Source organism: Sminthopsis crassicaudata, chromosome 4 (assembly GCF_048593235.1).
Source record: "Sminthopsis crassicaudata isolate SCR6 chromosome 4, ASM4859323v1, whole genome shotgun sequence".
In the NCBI taxonomy this organism is placed as follows: domain Eukaryota; kingdom Metazoa; phylum Chordata; class Mammalia; order Dasyuromorphia; family Dasyuridae; genus Sminthopsis; species Sminthopsis crassicaudata.
The window spans coordinates 28,776,056-28,796,254 of NC_133620.1; the positions used below are offsets into that span (position 1 = coordinate 28,776,056).

Sequence of the window (20,199 nt, forward strand, 5' to 3'; positions counted from 1 at the left end):
CCCACTGAAACTCTTTTACTTAGATGATATTTAAATAAATGGGATATTTTCCTTTTTTTTAATTTTATAATTATAAAATTTTTGACAGTATATGTGCATGAGTAATTTTTTTATAACATTATCCCTTGTATTCATTTTTCCAGATTTTCTCCTCCCTCCCTCCACTCCCTCCCCTAGATGACAGGCAATCCCATACATTTTACATGTGTTACAGTATAACCTAAATATAATATATGTGTGTAAATCCAATTTTCTTGTTGAACGTTAAGTATTAGATTCCGAAGGTATAGGTAACCTGGGTAGATAGACAGTAGTGCTAACAGTTTACATTCACTTCCCAGTGTTCCTTCTCTGGGTGTAGTTGTTTCTGTCCATCATTGATCAAGTGGAAGTGAGTTGGATCTTCTTTATGCTGAAGATATCCACTTCCATCAGAATACATCTTCATACAGCATTGTTGTTGAAGTATACAGCGATCTTCTGGTTCTGTTCATTTCACTCAGCATCAGTTGATGTAAGTCTCTCCAGGCCTCTCTGTATTCCTCCTGCTAGTCATTTCTTACAAAACAATATTTCATAACCTTCATATACCATAATTTACCCAACCATTCTCCAACTGATGGACATCCATTCATCTTCCAGTTTCTGGCCACTACGAAAAGAGCTGCCACAAACATTTTGGCACAAACAGGTCCCTTTCCCCTCTTTAGTATTTCTTTGGGATATAAGCCCAATAGCAGTACTGCTGGATCAAAGGGTATGCACAGTTTGATAGCTTTTTGGGCATAATTCCAGATTGCTCTCCAGAATGGCTGGATTCTTTCACAACTCCACCAACAATGCATCATTGTCCCAGTTTTCCCACATCCCCTCCAACATTCATCATTATTTGTTCCTGTCATCTTAGCCAATCTGACAGGTGTGTAGTGGTATCTCAGAGTTGTCTTAATTTGCATTTCTCTGATTAATAGTGATTTGGAATATGAGTGGATATAATTTCAATTTCATCATCTGAGAATTGTCTGTTCATATCCTTTGACCATTTATCAATTGGAGAATGGTTTGATTTCTTATAAATTAGGGTCAGTTCTCTATATATATTTGGAAATGAGACCTTTATCAGAATCTTTAACTGTAAAAATATTTTCCAAATTTGTTACTTCCCTTCTAATCTTGTTTGCATTAGTATTGTTTGTACAGAAACTTTTTAGTTTGATGTAATCAAAATCTTCTATTTTGTGATCGATAATGATCTCTAGTTCTCCTCTGGTCATAAATTCCTTCCTCCACAGGTCTGAGAGGTAGATTATCCTCTGTTCCTCTAATCTATTTATTATCTCCCTCTTTATGCCTAAATCATGGACCCATTTTGATCTTATCTTGGTATATGGTGTTAAGTGTGGATCCGTATCTAATTTCTGCCATGGGATATTTTCTTTACAAGTTTTCAAAATTAAAGAAATGAGAATTTTTACAAGCTAACACTGAGGGATGGCTGTTGGGTCCGAGAGAGCTGAAGTATTGCATCACCCCTTCTCCCTATGGTGCTCCTTTGCTCTGGATTGAGGCACAGGAACTCATATTAACTTCAATCTGATAAAGCCTAATTTCTGACTTTCTGTGAAAGGGTTTTGTAATTATATTCATATAGTTCTTGAGTTGTCTTGGCAGGTAGACACCAAAATATTTTATATTATCTATAGTTATTTTAAATGGAATTTCTCTTTCCATCTCTTGCTGCTGGACTTTGTTGTTAATATGTAGAAATGCTGATGATTTGTATGGGTTTATTTTAAATCTATAGCAACTTTGTTATGAAGACTGTTTTCTAAGGAGAAAGTAGGGTTATTCTTCTTATACTCCTAATGCCCATAGATTATTATAGCTTTGGTTTTGGCTCATGTCTAGTTCTTCCCAAAGTCAGGAGTAAAATGGGTTGATAAAAATGTGAAACTATATAAAATCAATCATGTGTCTATTATCTATCATTTCTCCACTCCCCAGTTTTCTCCAGGTTAAACACCTCCATTTTCTTTAGCTAATCCCCTTGCATCAAGAACTGAAAGTGCTTCTTACTATCCTGGCTACCCTACTATGGATAGTCTCTACTTTACTCCCTTATTTGGGATTTCTGTCCATGTATATACCTCATGTAACTCCTGAATTATCAGGACCCATAGAATTAAAAGGTAATTATTGGTCCTGATACAAGGGATGAAGTGCTGGGCCTGGAGACCCACAGACCTGAATTCCTACAGTTATTGGCTGTGTGAGTTGGGCAAGTCCCTTAATCTCTATCTACATCAGTTTCCTCACACATAGAGTGTCCATCTCCCAGAGTTGTGTGCATCAAATGAAATAATTTATTCAAACCATTTAGCACAGTTTTTGCACAGTGTGGTATGTAAATATTAACTATTATTATTGTTATTAAGGTGGTCCAGATGCTGATATTGATGATGATGTGTCAAGAACTTTGGTACTCTAGAGTGATTGGAGGGGAATAGAGTAGGAAGAAAGCAGCCTATGAAGAGCTTTTTTATTGAAGTTTTTTTTTAATTTTCAAAACATATGCAAGGATAATTTTTTCAACACTAACCCTTGATAAACTTTGTATTCCAATTTCTCTCCCCTTTTCCTCCCATCCCTTTCCCTAGATAGCAAATAAAATATATGATAAAACCAATATAGCCATATGTATTTATACAATTCTCTTACTGCACAAGAAAAATCAGATCAAAGAGAGAAAAAAATAAAATGCAAGCAAACAACAAAAAGAGTGAGAATATTATGTTATGATCCACACTCAGTTCCCACAGTCATCTCTCTGGATGCAGATAGCTCTCTCCATCACAAGATCATTGAAACTGATGAATCATCTAATTGGGTTTTATTATTATTATTATTATTATTATTATTATAGTTTTTTATTTACCAGATATATGCATGGATAATTTTTCAGCATTGACAATTGCCAAATCTTTTGTTCCAACTTTTCCCCTTCTTCCCCCCCCACCCCAGATGGCAGATTGACCAATACATGTTAAATATGTTAAAGTATAAATTAAAAATACAATATATGTACACATGTCCAAACAGTTGTTTTTACTGTACAAAAAGAACCAGACTTTGAAATAGTGTACAATTAGCCTGTAAAGGAACTCAGAAATGCAGGCAGACAAAAATAGAGGGATTGGGAATTCTATGTACTGGTTCCTAGTCATCTCCCAAAGTTCTTTCACTGGGTGTAGCTGGTTCTGTTCATCACTGAACAATTGGAACTTGTTTGAATCGTCTCATTGTTGAAGAGAGCCACATCCATCAGAATTGATCATCACATAGTATTGTTGTTGAAGAATATAATGATCTCCTGTTCCTGCTCATTTCACTCAGCAGCAGTTCATGTAAGTCTCTCCAGGCCTTTATGAAATCATCCTTGGTCATTTCTTACAGAACAATAATATTCCATAATATTTATATACCACAATTTATTCAGCCAGTCTCCAATTGATGGACATCTATTCATTTTCCAGTTTCTTGCCATTACAAAAAGGGCCGCCACAAACATTTCTGTACATGTGGGTCCCTTTCACTCCTTTAAGATCTCTTTGGGATATAAGCCCAATAGTAACACTGCTGGATCAAAGGGTATGCAGAGTTTGATAACTTTTTGGGCATAGTTCCAAATCACTCTCCAGAATGGCTGAATGTATTCACAACTCCACCAGCAATGTATCAGTCTCCCAATTTTCCCACATCCCCTCCAACATTCCATATTATCTTTCCCTGTCATTCTAGCCAATCTGGCAAGTGTGTAGTGGTATCTCACAGTTATTTTAATTTGCATTTCTCTGATCAGTAGTGACTTAGAGCAACTTATGAAGAGTTTTTAATTCTGAACAAAAAGCAACCACAAGATTACGTGATCATCTGTGATGGACCTGGCTGTTAGTTCTAGAGAACTTCTAAATTTAGTTCTCTATACCATTAATTTTCTTTTCTTTTCTTTTCTTTCTTTTTTTTTTTTTTTTTTTTTTTTGAGGCTAGGGTTAAGTGACTTGCCCAGGGTCACACAGCTAGGAAGTGTTAAGTGTCTGAGATCAGATTTGAACTCGGGTCCTCCTGAATTCAAGGTTGGTGCTCTATCCACTGCTCCACCTAGCTGCCCCATAATACTAATTTTCTAATTTTTGACAAAGATGCACTGGCTCCAGCAGGCAGGTTTTATAACCCGCCAGAAGGTCAGTGTCAATGCAAGCAGCTCTCCTGTCCTTAGATAATCGCCAGGTGATGTGGAAAGTCCCAGAAAGTGGTGTATGGAAGGGAGCAGATAGGTTAACTGCCTGGGGGAGAGGGTTTACTTGTTGTAGTTCTTCAGCAGGAGAAGGAATCAGATGGGTCCAATGAGTCGTATACACCTTGTCTATCAGAGAGAGACAGAAAAAGAGAAAGACCTCAAAACAAAGGAGAAGATCTAAGAAGCATCTGACATTGAAGAGCATGGCTAATAAGAAGACTGTTAAAGAACTTTAAAACCAGCAGGAATCATTGGACTTCCTCACACAAGATGAGACTAATGGACAATGGACTTATGGATATGAATAAATTTTTAATTTATGATTATTTGATCATGTTATTTGCTACATACTTCTAGCATGTGTTATATTACTATGTGTTTATATAATTTATGTAATTATGTATAATATCTCCCATTTTGATGGATTTATGTTTCAAGGCCAAGATCACCTTATGTTCTAAATCAAAAGAAAGGGGGAGATGGTAGGATTACAAGGTGATAACTCAGGTATGCTAAACAATTCTCTAGCTCAGAATTCACACCTTTGGTTTGGGGCCTTTAAGGTGAGTTTACACCTTTAGACTTCTGAAAAGGAGTTTACACCTTTAAAAGGAGCAAGTTCATTGGCTGCAGGAGTTCTCACATGCCCATTCTATGGGAGGATAAAAGAGGCAGCATTGAGCCTGGAGAAGAGTCTGACTGGGAGATTGAGTTGAGACTGCAGTCTGGAAGGATAATTTAGAGACGACCTGACCTTTACACCTGGCCCTTTGCAACAATGATTCAGGCCAATTCCCATAGACTTGTGATGGAGAGAGCCATCTGCACCTAGATAGGGGACTTTAGTGACTGAATGTGATTTACAACATAGTATTTTCACCTTTATTGTTATTGTTTGCTTGCTCATCTTTTTCCTTTTTGATCTTATTTTTCTTGTACAGTATGATAGATATGTTTAGAATTACACGTGTTTAACCTATTGGTGAGGGAGGGAGAAAAAAATGTGGAGCACAAAGTTTTGCAAGGGTGAATGTTGAAAACTATCTGCATGTATTTTGAAAAATAATAAGTTATTATAAAAAATTAAAAAAAGAAAAATTCTGAACAAAGATTCTAAATTGATAACAGGGAGCTACCAGAATTTATACGAGGATCTCTAGTTTAGGATATCACTGACAGCTGACTGGAGGACAGAACAGAGCAGGAACATACTGGAGGGAGACCCCCAAGAGTATTGCACTAGTCGGACTGTGCATAGGGGCTTGAGGGGGGGGTGAGGAGGAAAGGGACCGTGCACGGACGCTGCGGCTGCAGGGGTGACCATCCTTGGCACCTGCGGGAGAGTGTGGAGGCAGCCTGGCTGACAGGAAGGCTGGATCCGGCCTCCACGCTGGCAGGGAAGTTAGGGAGAGGGGAGCGTTTGGAGGCCATGTTTGGACATGGTGAATTACCCGCCGCTCCCCCCCAATCTGCCTCCTTGGCTGGGGCTTTTCCTCCCCCCGCCCCCACTAGTACCTGCTCTCTGGGCATTATCTGCCGCTCATGCTGGGTAATGCTTATTTGGACGTGGCTGTTTGCAAGTTTTTCCGGCACCAGAAGCAAAGGCCGGGCCTTGGGGGGTTGGTTTTGCCTTTTTCTTTGTACCCCTCGTGGTTGGCCCACGTGATACTTCCTGCCTTTCTCCTAGCTCAGGGGGTCCGGCGGGGCCGAGGATGAGACCGGACAAGGGGAGGTGCGAGAACGGTCTGCGGAGAGATGGTCCCGGACCCACGGGGGCCTCTGGGACCCTCGAGACCTAGAGGCAGAAGGGTCCGGGACGGTTTGGGAGGACCCAGATGTCCAGGGGGCGGGACACGGGCGACGATTCCGCCCAGTGGGGGCCGGCGGAGCGTCCCCCAACTGAAGGTTGGGTAACTGTGGCAGCGCGGGCTCTTTTCCGGCCTATTTCCCGGCGATCGGGATAATCCCTCAGGTTCGCTGCAGCCACAAGGTGGCGCCGCTCCCCCTCAGGACGCAGCATGGACCACTCACAGGGATGGGGAGGGCAGCAGGTGCAGAGGATGCTGGGGCTTTCCTCTCCACATCCATCTTCCTCATCAGACCCCAGGGTCCCCACAAGCCCAGAAATGCAGGGAACACAGTGGGCGTTCTCCAAGGTGCTCCCAGAGGTCCCATCTCCTTGGGACTCCCCAACCTAGGGACCACTGAGGCTCGGGAGCTCAGAATGTGACAGGGGAACAGCCCCTCAGCCGCGAAGTCCTACTTGTTCAGATTCGACCTACCCCTCCTCCCTGCTGTGACCCGCACCCCAAGGGGTCTGCCCTTTGCAGGGAAGCAGCTAAGACCTTTCCCAGAGCCCCAACATACATGGGGCAGATCTGTCTCCCTTCCTTCGGCTTTTCTCCAGAATAAACATTCCCTTTTCTTTCAACTGACCTTAAGCCACACAGCCTCCGGGCCTTCCCCTTCCAGGCTGCCTCCCGGGAATGCCCTCCCGCCCACCAGTCTGACAAGAACCTCCCAGCACTCCAGATGCAATCTATTTGTTTTTACAGTACACTCGAGGGAAATGCAGGTTAAAATTCCCAGGTAGATTCCAGTAGATATGGAGGGGAAAACCCCTGAAGGAGAGCGATCCAGAGACGGAGCGGATGCCGCTCATTCCACGTTCTGACCCTTTGCTCCAGTAGTCCCAGAACACGTCCTTCTGGAGGGCAGGGTTCTCTTTTTACTAGCACTGATTTAGCCCAAATGTCCCTGGGCCATTGTGGCTGCATTCCCTCAGATAATCAGGATGGGATGATCCCATGTGGCAGACAGAGGGAATGGGTTTCCTTTCAATTCCAACTTTCTGTGTTTTGGGAAGCTGACTTCCTCCTGGGCCAATCCCAAATAGAGGGAGAGAGCACAGAAGAATGGGGGACAGGGAAGGAAGGCAAGGAGAAGGAACCCCAAAGGAGCCCTGAAGGACAAAACACAAGTTGCGAAGAGGACTTGAGTGTTCCTCCCAGGTAGAAAGGAAGGTGGGGAATGCTACTTTTGGGGAACTCCAGAAGCACAGGAGAGAGGTGGTACCCAGCCATCATTCCTAGACACAGCCAGGGAAGGGCTCCCCCATGTTATCTTGTGTCCTCCTCCCTCCTCCTACTTCCAAATGCCAAGCTGTCTGGAGTCTGAAGACCTGAGTTCAAATTCAACTTTAGAATTATTGGCTGTGAAACCCTTCTCAAGTCACTTATAACTCATTTGCCTCTGTAAAATGGGAGTAGCACCCAGGGTTGTTGTGAAGACCAAGAGAGAGTATTAGGCGCTGAGCACAGTGCCTGGCACATAACATACTGGGCACTGTAGAAATTCTAGCCATGATTATTGTCCCACAGACTACCCAATCTCTATTGATAGCACTGGGAAAAATATGAAGGTTTGACCTCTCTAACCTAAAATCCTCTCCTTTAGGGAAGTACTCGAGACCAAGGACAAAGGCAAGTCCCTGAAATGGGATTAATGTGGACACCAGCCTTTAAACAAAGGGTGGCTGGCTTCGGCCCCATCCCTCTGTCCAGTTAAGATCCTTGCGTGTCACGTGACTGACATGAAAATGTTTTGCATGGCTACACATGAATAACCCTTATCAAATTGTTCCCCTTCTCAATGATGGGGAGGGGGGGGAGAGGAGGGGAAGGGATTTAGGAACTTGAAATTTTAAAAAATGAATGTTAAAATTGTTTCACGTGATTGGGGGTGGGGGGAAGAAAAAAGAAACTTTTGAGTCTGGCCCAAATTTTGTTCCCAGAAGCTGCCTGCCCTCCACTCAAATAAGGGATTAAGACAAGGTAAACCCATCGGGTCACTCTCCCATAGCCAGGAGTGGCCAAGGAAGAAACTGAGCAACTTTAGCTGAGGATCTCAGGCCCCTTGTTAGTGATTCTTTCCCGCAAATTTGGTTAACCCAAGTTGTTTGAAAACACAGGTGGCTTTTTCTTTTTGATAATCATACAAATGTTGTCTCAGATTGTCTTGGGGTAGAGAAATGTTGGGGATGGCTGGATGGCCCAGCGGGTAGAATACCAGGCCAGGAGTGAGGAAGACTCATCTTCATGAGTTCAAATCCAGCCTCAGACACTCCTAGCTGTGAGACCCTGAGCAAGTCACTTTAGCCTGTCTGCCTCAGTTTCCTCATCTGTAAAATGAGCTAGAAAAAGAAGTAGCAAATTGCTTCATTGTCTCTGCCGAGAAAACCCTAAATGGGGTCACAAAGACCTGGACGTGACTAAGCAACCACAATAAGAGAAGTATCTGAGGGTCCAGTGGGGGGTGGGGGAGAAACAAGCTAGAAAAATACTGATCTAGAACAATAGATTAATAAAAATTGTTGTTGGCAGGTTTTGCCCCAAATCCAGAGCTCAGTATCAGTGGTTTTCTTTCCTTTTCCCTGGCAGATCAAATAACCTTCTTCCTGGTCCCCGAGATAATTCCTTACCCCAAAGTACCCAGAACTCTCTGCCTCTCCTGTCCTTACTCCCTCCTCCCAACGACACTAACTCACTATGTGATCGAGCAGATCCCTTCCCCTCAGCCATGGAAGGGGAGACCTGGGGAGGTTCCTTTTTATCTCTGATTGGACTGGGCTCCTTGAGAACTGGAAGGGATTTTTTGCTTCTCTCTGTATCCCCAGCAAGCACCTGGCCTGGTGCCTGGCATACAGTAGGAGAATAATAAATGCATGTCAATTGACTAAAACTGAGCCTAGAAAATACTTTTTTGTGGGGGGGGAGGGAACGGTGAGCCGAGGAAGGTTATGATTACTTTCCAAGAAAAGAAGGTAGATATGAGCCCCACATGAATGAGAATAACTTAATTAGAACTGTCCAGAAACAGGGGGGCTGCCACAGGCCACAAGTGCAAGGGGGGCACAGGTGACTTTGGCCTCCTGGCCAAGAAGGCTCCAGAGGGGATTTCTGCCTCAGTGGGGGAGGGGAGAAAGGGGACAATGTGTCTGCAGTGAAGGCCCCTGCCAATGCCCAGACACCATCCCTTGGCTTCCCCTTACCCAAATAAGGTTCTCAGACCCTAGAACTCCCCTATTCCTGGTAACAAGAGAAACTGAGGCAGGCGGTATTTTCAGTGCTGTTTGGAAGTCCGTGGCAGGGCTGCCCCCCCCACGTTGGTACCTGAGCACAGGGCACAGCCCCTGCCCCCACACCCTGCCCATGGATACATGTGCACCTAAGTGCCTAGGGCTCCTTCCCCAGCAGGAGCATGGAGGGCAGCCTGGCCTCCAGGTCCGCCTCTCAGCCCCTGCCCTCAGTTTGGGCTTCGGAGGCACTCCGGGCCGCGCAGCTCGGTCTCATGAGCCCCTGTGCCTCTGCCCAGGGCCACCGAGGGCCAGGTGAGCGAGGGCCAATGTGTCAGCGCAAGACAAAGAGGCACAGAGCGGCCGGAGTCAGGGAGGCCATGAGGCGTGTATTGATTCCAGCTCCCACCAGGAGCGAAAACCCAGACAGGTCAGGCCCTAAAAAGGCTCGTTGAAGGGGTACAGAGGATGTCCTGCGTCTCTTGGGACCCGCTTCTCACCCACCTGCAAAGACGGAGAAGGACGCCCATCTCAGAGGAGGGGTCATCAGCCCCACACCCCCTTTCCCCCCCTGCAGCCCCCAGCTGACTCTCACCGTTATCATGGGCACAATGTACCGCCAGTTCTTGTTCAGAGCCCCCAGCTGCTTCATCTCCTCTGGGGTCAGGACAAAGTCAAAAACCTAGTCAGGAAAGCCAGATGCCTGAGTCCAGGCCCCATCCGCAGGTTCCCCCTCCTCAGACCCCTGTCCAGAGCCCACTTCCTTACCTGGATGTTCTCAAGGATCCGGGAAGGAGTGATGCTCTTGGGAATACAGATCACCTTCCGCTGCACTTGCCATCTGCGGGAGGGAGAGCAGGCCAGGGGAGGTCAGGACCCTCCCCCTTCCCAGTGCTGGCTCCTACTGCAGCTTAGTGGTAATCTCCACTCAGAGGACCCCCGACGGGAAAACGAGGGCTCCGTGAAACCATGCACCCTTAATAACAACTAGCAGTCATGCTGCGCTTTTACCTTTTGCAAAGCATTTACTATATTTCTTTTTTATCCTCATTTAAAGCCCTGGGAGGTCGGGGACATGACTATCCCCTGTCTTATTTTAGGGGTACAAAGCATCCTGGGACCCAGAAGTTTGAGAACTTCTCACAACTGGGATCCCAAGAGCTTTAAAAGTTAAAAAGCACTTTATGAACATGACCTCCATCCTACAAAAACCATCTGTGGCTGGTAACAGGGATATAATTGTTCCCATTTTTCAGGCTGAATAGCCTTCCCTGAGAGTTAGCATGGGGCCTACACCCCTCTCCCCACCCCCAGCCATGTGGCGGCCTGGGAACTCCAGCAGCAAACAGCCACTTGTGAGCGCACACCCCCTCTCCCCCAGCTGCTACCCACCGCTGCTAAGCCCGGTCTCCACCACGCCATACCTGAGCAGGATCTGGGCTGGCGACTTCCCATACTTCTTGGCCAGCTCGTGGATGAGCGGCTCCTCTAGCAAGACTGGCTCCAGTGGGTCTCGCCAGGCTCGGTCCGAGGAGCCCAGGGGGCTGTAGGCCGTCACCTCCAGTTTCGACTTGTGGCAATGAGCAATGAGCTCATTCTGGGCCAGGTAAGGGTGGCTCTCCACCTTATTTGGAGAATTCAGAGTTGGTGGGCGGTGATCTGGACAGCCCATGCCCAGGGCCGGCCCAGACCCTGGAACATATGCAATTTATCATCTTGTCATCCCATTGGCTGTACCAGAGCCCCACCCCCAAAGGCCAGGGGTCTCCTGTCCCCCAAACCCAGGGCCCCCTCCCCCAGAGCTCAGGGGTCTCCTGCCCTGGGGTACCCCAGCTGCAGCAGCCTCCGTGGCCAGCCTGGGCTCACCTGGAGCACCGCAGGGCGCACGGTGGCAATGCTGAGAATGTCGTCGATCTGGCGGCTGTTGAAGTTGGAGAGCCCCAGGGCCCGCACCAGCCCCTTGGCCACCAGCGCCTCCATCGCCTTCCAGGTCTCCTTGTAGTGGATGGTGTCATAGCGCACGGTGCCGTCTTCGTTCTTGGGGAAGGGGTTGTCTCCCCGCCTGTGGATGGGACAGCCCCCTGTCTTTGGCCTTCTCTGAACCCCCTCCCCTGGTCCTTCTGACCCTCCATGACCAGCCCACGCCACCTGGATTCCTGGTGCCCAGTTTAGCCCACAAGCCCCTAGGGCCATCCCAGGAACACTTGTGTGCAGCCCCCTTCCCTGCTCACTCAAAGCCATAGGGCCAGTGCATCAGGTAGAGGTCCAGGTACTGCAGCTGCAGGTCGGCCAGGGTCTTCCTGAGGGCGGGCTCCACGTCCGCCGGCTGGTGCTTTGTGTTCCACAGCTTGGAGGTCACAAACACATCTTCCCGGGAAATAGTCTGAGGAGGGGGGGGTAGTCAGGGTGGGGGGCCCAGCTGGGGTAGTAGCCAGTAGGGTGGTGGCCTAGCAGGAGGGACCCAGCAGGGGGTGGGGTGGGGGGGCTTAGCCAGGGGGAACCCAGATAGGAGGGGGTAGCCAGTAAGGGGGGCCCAGCTAGAATAACCAGTGGAGTAGGGGCCTAGTGGGAGGGCCCAGCAGGGGGACCAGTGGAGGGGTCTCCCTTGGGCTCTCCAGGGCAGACCTCACTCACCTTGCCAGGCCCCACACTTTCCTTCAAGGCCTCCCCGATCTCCACCTCGTTGCCATAGATGGCGGCACAGTCGATGTGGCGGTAGCCAACGCTCAGCGCGTACTTGACAGCTGCCTTCACCTGCCGGGGGAGCCCAGAATGGGAAAAGATGGAGGGGGCCGGTGCCCCCTGCTTAGGGAGAACGTGTCTCCTCAGACTGCCCTGGGGACGCCCTTGCAGGCACCTCTCCCTGAGCCTCAGTTTCCCAGGAATGGGGATGGGGAAGCCGGACACTCCCGCATTCTCAGTGAGCTGCTCAGACCACAGAAGTGGCTCCAATGGGGCCGTTGCCCCTCTCAGAGGAAGTGGACCCCAAGGATGAACCCCAGAGGTGGAGGGGCCGCCTGCTTTCCCATCTCCGTTAACCCTATCAGACTCATGCTGCTCACTCCCAGGCCCCAGGGAGCTGAGGCTGGACCCTTGGCTCACTGGCAGAGTCCGGGCCCAGGCAGCTTCCTACCCGAGCAGATGGGGCTGGGGCCACCCATGGTGACCCTCGGCAGCCCCTTGGAGCCCTCAGTCCCTCTGCCCCCTCCCCCATGTCTTAACTACACTCACAAGTGACATGGCCCTTTACAGCTCAGACTCCCAAACTTTACAACTTTATCCCCATTTTACAGATGGGGGAGCTGAGGCTCAGAGAGGGAAGGGGCAGGAAGCCAGCACGCAGCCACTAGGCCAGGCCCCTCCTTCCCAGTCCTTCCCAATGGCAGCTGCCCTGGCCAGGGCCCTTCCGAGGGCATCCCTCCCTTCCCTATTTCCCAAGTGCTGTACCCCTCACTAGGGCCCGTGGCTCCTCGTCTGCAAGATTAGGGGCACCATGTGCTGGCAGGGGTCCCCCATGGGCGGGGAGGAGAGGGGACCAAGGAGCACCAAGGGCTCTCTCCCCCTCCCCCATAAAGCTAAGCTGAAAAGTGAAAGCTGAGCTCTCTGGGCTGTAAGCAGCTCCTGCACCCCCACGTACCCAGGGAGCAGGTGCCCGCTTCCTGCCTTGCCACCCCCACCCCTTCCCGAGAGCTGGGATTATAGAACAGGTTTGGTACCTGGGCGCCACGTCTCACGTGCACTGGCTGCGGGGGAGGGGAGAAGGAACCAAGGTAGCTGGGGCCTGTGCCCAGTCACAGCAGGGCTCTGGGAGTCCCGATCCTGCCCTCGTGCCTCCTTCCCTCTCCGCAGGCCACCTACATCTGACTGCTCTGGGACAGGGCCACGGAAGGCGCCCCCCACCAGACTCCCTTTTTTTCCTGAGAAAGTCCCCTCTGCCTCAGGCGCCCCAAGTTCCCAGCTGTGCGATGGGCACTCGCTGCCTCCAACCTGCCCCAGCCCCAGGGCTGAGACCCATCAGTCCAGCTTCTCCCTCCTTCCACCATAAGGGGCTGTGGTGCACAACAGTCTGCGAACCTCGGAGCCGCTCGCAGACCCCGACAAGCTTTCCCAGGCCCACATCGGAGGCTCACCGCGCCGGCGGCCCTGGGAAGCTTGCTGGCCGTTTTCTGGGGGCAAGGACTATGATTCTCAGGTCCCCTACTTCTCTTCCCACAGCCCCCCAGCACCCAGCCCAGTCCCACCTGCCCGGGCTCACTCTTCCAGGTACCCAGCCCCAGGAGAGGCATCTTCTGTCCAGTGTGGAGGACCAGGGAGGACGCCATCGTTGTCTGAAACACAGGAAAGAGAGAGCTGGACAGATGCCTACCCAACAGTGCCGGCCCCGTGGCGGGGGAAGGGACAGTGACGCGGCCGTGAAGCCCACTGAGAAAACGGAGGAGACATTGGGATGGGCAAGCAGCACCCCAGGGGACAGGGCACCCCAAGAACAACCCCGAGGGACCGTGCACCCTGATACCAGAGCACCAAGAACCGCACACCCCAAGAAAAACATAGCCAAGGGGCAATGCATCCCAGGGACAGAACTATGGGCACAAATCCAGCCACAAAACTGATGAAATCATGGCCGACATCAGGGGAGGCCCAGAAACTAACATGAGATGCACCATCTTGTCAGTGACTACAATCAACTCCCACCTTCTTTTCTTCCTTTTTCATTGTTTTTTGTATTTGAAGGATGAGTTAGAAGGTGGAAAGGAAGAGTCAGAAAAACTTAGAAAAGAGCTATAGCAAGGAGCAGCTAGGGGGCCAGTGGAGAGAGCCCCAGCCCTGAAGTCAGGAGGACCTGAGTTCAAATCTGGTCTCAGACACTTAACACTTCCTAGCTGAGTGACCCTGGGCAAGTCATTTAACCCCAATTACCTCAGGGGAAAAAAAAAAAAAAGCTACAGTGAAGAGGGCAGGAAAAGAAAGGGAGGTGGCGGCTGGCCACATTCCCAAGGCCGGAAGAGAGACCCAGAGCCGGCATATTCAGGAAATGAGGAGGCATCTGGGGACAGGCCTTTTTTTGTCCCGGTTTTGACCCCACAATGAAAAGGGGGTCCGAGATAGAAGACTCCTCAGACCTCATTTTACGAATTAGGACTCGAGGGCCAGTGTCACAGGGTAGGAAGCTGCAGTCAGGATGAGGGGTGCATGGCGGAAGCATGCCGCCCCTACAGCCTACAGCCCTCCAGCTCGCCCCAACCCTTAAGTCTTCCAGGAGTGAGTCAATGTAGGGAGAGATGGAAAGGGCAGTAGGTACGGAGTCAAGGCTGTGACCTGGACCGATCTGGCACAGCAGGTGGAGCACTGGGCTAGGGCTCCAGAAGCCCCCTTTCCTGAGTTCAAACATAGCCTCAGACACTTATTAACTGTGAGATGCTGGACAAGTCACTTGACCCTTTGTGCCTCAGTTTCCTCATCTGTAAAATAAGCTGGAGAAGGAAATGGCCCATCCCTGCAGAGAAAAGCGGGGCCGTCCCCTTCCTGTCTGTGGGGTGAGGGAAGCAGGCTCCTCTGGGAAGGCTGATGGGGCGCAGGCAAGCGTGGGGGTGCCCGACATCCCCTGGGAGCTGGGATGAAGTGAGGCGTGTGTCCACCTCGGCCCTGGATCCTCCCTCCCATAGTTAGATAAACAGTGTTAAAGCTTGTTCGGAGTCAGCTCCCGGAGGACGGGATCCTGCTCCACGTAGGTGCTCAGTGGGGTGCGAGCCCTAAGCCCCTCAAGCTTCCCGCACATGCGTCGGACCGAGGAGGCTGGAAGCTGGAAGCGATGCAGAGGAAGGAGGGGTGGGGGGCCGAGGATCCGGAGGCCCTGCGGCCGATTCCTCCACAGCGCAGCCCCCAAGTGGCCGGGCTGCTTCAGGAGCGGGGACCCCTTAAGGGCAGGTCTCCAGGGACTGGATGACCACATGTTAGGAGACTCGGGGACCTCTGGGAGCCGATCTAGCTGTGTCATCCTGACTCATTCCCTTCCCATTCAGAAGGAGGGGCTGGGAGACTCCCGGGAGGCTGAACCTCTCAGGACTCTCAGTTACCCCAAGAAGGGTTCTAGAATTACAGCCAGAAAGAAGGGGGAGGGGGACACCCGAGAACGCCCTCTCACCCGGACAGGTAGTCAGTAAGACCTTAAGGCAGCGTAAGTGGCGGCAGCCGCACCATTACCCCAGGCCCAGGATGGAGGCAGGGGAAGGAGGCCCTTCTCCAAGAAGCCCCCATCCTTCCCTGCAGAGGCCGGCTCAGAGGTAGGTCTCTGTAAGGCTGCCCGGACTACCTGCGGGTTGCAGGGCTCTCACCTGTGGCTCTTCCCTGGGATAAACTGCAGCCCCAGGCGGACTGGAAGTGCCTCACAGCAGGCTCCAGGCCGCCTTTTCTGATCTGTCCCGTCCCTCGTGACCCAACTGGCTGACTAGAGCTGACCAGCCTCCTCCGCCTCCGGGCGGCGAAGCTTCCCCTCCTCACGGGGGCCTTCCCCTCCGGTCCGCTCCCGATGCCCGGGGTGCCAGGGCCGGCTCTCCGGCCCGAAAGGGGGAAACTCAGGGCCAAGACCGGCTCTTCTCCAGAACATTCTGGTGGGACAGTCTAGGGTAGGAAGGGTGTGTGGGGGGGGGGGGAAGGCACAGGGTCAGGGGTCACCTCGGATAAGAGAGTAGGGCCTGAGGGGCTAATCCCTCCGCCGGAAGCAGAGGACAAGGAGCCCGAGGCGACTGGGGGACCTGGAAACTGCAAAAAGGGAAGGCGGAGCTGCCGGCCTGGCCCGCAGCCCCTGCTCCCCTCCTGGAGGAGGAGGAAGATGCCAGGGCAGGGAAAGCTCCGTGTGCAGCGTCAGCGGCGGCAGGAGGGGCGATGGCCCCGAAGGGTTAAAAAAAGGGGGCTCGGAGAAAGGGGCAGGGGAGAGCTGCCCCGTCCAGCTCAGCGAAGCCTCCACCGGCCCCATGCTAAGGCAGGAGCTGCCAGGCGCCCTTCTCCGGAGCCCGGAGAAGCCGGGGCGGGGACCCCCGCGGAGGCGCTGCGCCCAAGCCACGAATGGAGCCGGGCACGCGCATGGCTGGGGGCGGGGGGCGGGGGGGAGGGGGGTTCAGGCAGCTTCCCACCTTACTCTGGCGGCTGACTCTGGATTCTCTGCAGAACGTTCCGGGGACTAGAGTCGGGGAGATGGCGCGCGCGCAAGGATCTACCCAGCCTGTGACTTCCTAAATCAAAGCCCACTCTGTGCACGCTCACACCATCCCGCCCCGAACGGACATTAGCCCCGCCCCCTGAGTTTTGATCCCGCCCCCTAAGACTCTGCGGCACGCCTCTCGGGACATGAGCCGCCCCCTCCGGTCCTTGTAGGCACTACGCCGTCCCTCTCGCCCAGAGCCCTCCGCTCCGTGTCCGCCCCCCTCGCCCTGGGCCCGCCTCTCCGCTGTGCGCCGCCTCCTCGCGCTGTGCCCCTCCCACTTCTCCTTCCACGGCGCCTGGAGGCGGCCGGAGAGGGGATCCCAAAGCTGGTGGAGAGCAGCGAGTAGCCTCGCTTTGGCCCTTTCCTCGTGCCCGTCCTGGGAGGGGCGTGGCGCCGCGCTGACGCGAGCGCGCAATCACACCCCCGTGGCCACATGACTAAGGTTCGGCTCCCGCAGCTCTCCGTCCTGCCTGGGAGACCGGGCCGCACCTGGGGGCGTCTGGGTCCTAGCGCCAGGCTGCACGAGCTCCCACGTCTGACCGGAAGGTGTCGCGGCTCCCACGACTTAGCCGCCGAGGCTCCCCTAAATATCCGGGACCTTGCGCGCGCGTGCCCCACTCGTGAAAGCGGCCCGAGCTTTATCTCCGAAGATCGGCCTGCCCTGATCCCGCTGCGGACACAAACGGGCCCATCTTACCCAGCCTCCGCATCCTTCAAATAGAGAACACAATACCCGTGGGCTCTACCTGGGGCCCGGGGCCCAGAGACCCTGAAGGGCCCGGAAAGTTGGGAGGGAAAACAAACTCTTCCGGAGCCGGAGCTTGTCTGCCATGATGCAGACGGCCGGGGTGGGGGTGGGGCGCCCAGGGCCGCAGCCCGACTAGGGTTAAGCAGCCCAGGATGATTGTGAAATCAAATAATGTCCTTAAGTGCTTTGCTTAAAGGGCGGGAGCCGCCCCAGCCGCCACCTGAGCTGTCGGGGAGCCGGGAGCCGGGGCTTGAGCACGGGAGCTGCTGCCGCAGGGTCACCCAGGCGCGAGGAGGCCGCTGACCCCAAGGCTGCTCCCTCTGCAGCCCCCCGCACTGCTCACTGCGAGAGCTCTCCGAGCCCGCGCCTCCGCTTCCATATTGAGAGGCCCCTTTGGGAGGGGGACTTTCTTTTTCCTTCTGTTTATATTCCCAGCACAGAGTATGGTAACTGACACACCGGAAATAATAAATGCTTCCTCCTCCTTCCTCTTCATTTCCCCCTTCCTCCTTCCTTCCTTCCTCTCTCTCTTCTTTCTCTTCTTTTTCTCTTCTCTCTCTCTGTCTCTCTGTCTGTCTCTCTACTGTCTCTGTCTCTGTGTATGTATGTGTGTCTCTCTGTCTCTGTCTGTATCTCTCTGTCTCTCTCTCTCTCTCTGTGTCTGTCTCTGTCTCTCTGTCTCTGTCTCTGTGTGTGTGTGTCTCTGTCTTTGTCTCTCTCTCTCTGTCTCTGTGTGTCTCTGTCTCTGTCTCTGTCTCTCTCTGTCTCTGTGTGTGTGTGTGTCTGTCTGTCTGTCTCTGTCTCTCTCTCTGTCTCTGCCTCTACTCTTTCTCTCTATCTGTCTCTGTCTCTGTCTCTCTCACTCTCTATCTCTATCTCTCTCTGTCTCTGTCTCTCTGTCTCTGTCTCTCTCACTCTCTCTCTGTCTCTACTCTCTCTGTCTCTGTCTCTCACTCTCTCTCTCTGTCTCTGTCTCTGTCTCTGTGTGTGTGTCTCTCTGTCTCTGTCTTTGTCTCTCTCTCTCTGTCTCTGTGTGTGTGTGTGTGTCTGTCTCTGTCTCTCTCTCTGTCTCTGTCTCTCTTTCTCTGTCTCTCTCTCTCTCTCTCTCTCTTATTCATGCATAAAGTCATTCATTCACAATTAGGCTTCACCAAGGTTCAAAGAAGAACAGGATCCTGCTTCTGCCCCCTTATCGTTTAGCCAGAGAGATAAGACCAAATAGACAAACAACAGGATAATTCAAAGGTTAAGGACAAGTCCTTTGGAGGCCGTGGACTGGAGGGCATCCAGAGCCCCTTCTCATCCTCAGCGAAGGACTCCATGATGTCAAGGGCCTGGGACAGACATACCAGGAGCCCAATGTTCTAAGGCCTTCCTGAGCCCCGTAGTCCTAGGAAGCTCCCCAGCCTCTCTGCCCCGTCCATTGTAGAATGACCTTTCTCCTTTCGAGGCTTTTGCTGGTCTGAGACCTGGAAGCCCCGCAGCACTAGGAAAATCTGGGGAGATGTGGGCAGTGCTTCCTGTCCCCTGTACCCCTGCCTCCCATCCGCTCTCCTTCCCAATCCCAGCATCCCTTACCTCAGCCAGAGCCCCGCTTCTGCCGCGACACAGTCCTGCTCCAGCCTGGCCCTTACCTCTGGCCCGGGCTCTCCGCCTGCAGCGGGCGTCAGTCCAACTCTGCCTCCAGTGGCTTGCTAAATCCTTAGTTTTTCTGCTCAGCTACACACGGAACTTCAAAGTCCAACTTGGGCATACCCAGAAATGACCTGGAGGAGCTGGGGATGCCAGGAGTCGCCGGCAGGGCCTGCTTTCTGCCAGGTGGAAGGAAACCTCAGGGTCCAGGTATAGGGAAAGCTGGTGTTTGAGAGAATGCCAAGTGAACGAGGGCAGCCTCACCTCTGGCTACAGGAACACAAGGCAGCAGAAGGGAGCTTTCTGTATATATCACCCTAGTCCCCCGTCATTCCTGACTCCCCGGCTCCAATCAAGTCCAAGGCAGTTCTCTTCCCAAGAGCCTCTGGAATATGCTCCCCTCTCTCCCCTGACACTGCCATCTTCTACCTGGAGTTTGAAAATAGCCTCCCAGCAGATCCAGTCCCCACAAGTTTCTGGAGAGAGCCCTGGACTAGAAGAGGATTTTCAATTTGACCCTGAAAGTGATAGGGGGCTGGGACTGAGAGGTGACTCAGTCACTGCCACGAGATTGGGGAATGCTTTGGGCCTTCTTCCGAGTCAGTCAACAGTCTCTTATTAAGCATCTGTATCCTAGTTACTGTGCTGGGCCTGGGGATGCAAGGAATGTTCTAGACAGGGGGACAGCATATTAGCAAGTAAGTTAAGGCAAGATCTAGAGTACATAGAAGATCATCTCCAATTAATTATTAAGGAGGTAGGTGAGTAACTTTTCTCTCTCCCCACCAGAAAAGGAAAAAATGGCGATTTCAGAGAAGGAGACTTTTTTTTTTAAACTCTGCCACTGACTGAGCCCTGGAGGGGGCCTGCCTATTTACTAGTCTTTAGAATCCTGTTCTAAAACACACTCAGTCTTGCCAGTGGGGCCCCGATCTGGGAAGGGTGCAAACAAACCCTCAAGCCAGGGAACTGGGCGTGTGCCTGGGCAAAAGCAGCGGTTCATTCAGGTGAGCTCATTCCCTCACCAGCCAACTACCCTCCCTAGGGAGTGGCCCAGGTATTAAACTGAATTCACTGAACAGATATTTAATTAGGGCTGGTATGTGCATTTCTTCCCCAAGGACTGTTATGAGAGGAAGCTGGAAGAACACAAGGCTTTAGAGCTGTAAGGAATCTTAGAGGGGCAGCTAGGTGGCGCAGTGGATAGAGCACCAGCCTTGAATTCAGGAGGACCCCAGTTCAAA

The 20,199-nt window shown here is 51.7% G+C and overlaps 1 protein-coding gene across 4 annotated transcripts; it reads right to left on the reverse strand.

Moving 5' to 3' along the window:
* Positions 1–9,740: 9,740 nt before the first annotated feature.
* On the reverse strand, positions 9,741–19,004 carry AKR1A1 (aldo-keto reductase family 1 member A1). 4 transcript variants are annotated; one of them, XM_074266080.1, is made up of 9 exons: positions 18,902–19,004; positions 13,613–13,699; positions 12,006–12,125; positions 11,603–11,754; positions 11,238–11,433; positions 10,796–10,995; positions 10,140–10,212; positions 9,967–10,053; positions 9,741–9,875 (listed from the first exon to the last, which is right to left on the reverse strand). In XM_074266080.1, the coding sequence occupies exons 2-9, from the start codon at positions 13,691–13,693 to the stop codon at positions 9,810–9,812; spliced, it is 975 nt and encodes a 324-aa protein (XP_074122181.1). In that variant the 5' UTR covers positions 13,694–13,699; positions 18,902–19,004; the 3' UTR covers positions 9,741–9,809. The 4 variants fall into 4 exon arrangements, with proteins under 4 accessions (XP_074122181.1, XP_074122183.1, XP_074122180.1 ...); XM_074266082.1 differs by having other exon boundaries at positions 13,613–13,793; positions 18,902–18,956; XM_074266079.1 differs by lacking the exon at positions 18,902–19,004 and adding an exon at positions 16,505–16,645.
* Between the last annotated feature and the right edge of the window lie 1,195 nt (positions 19,005–20,199).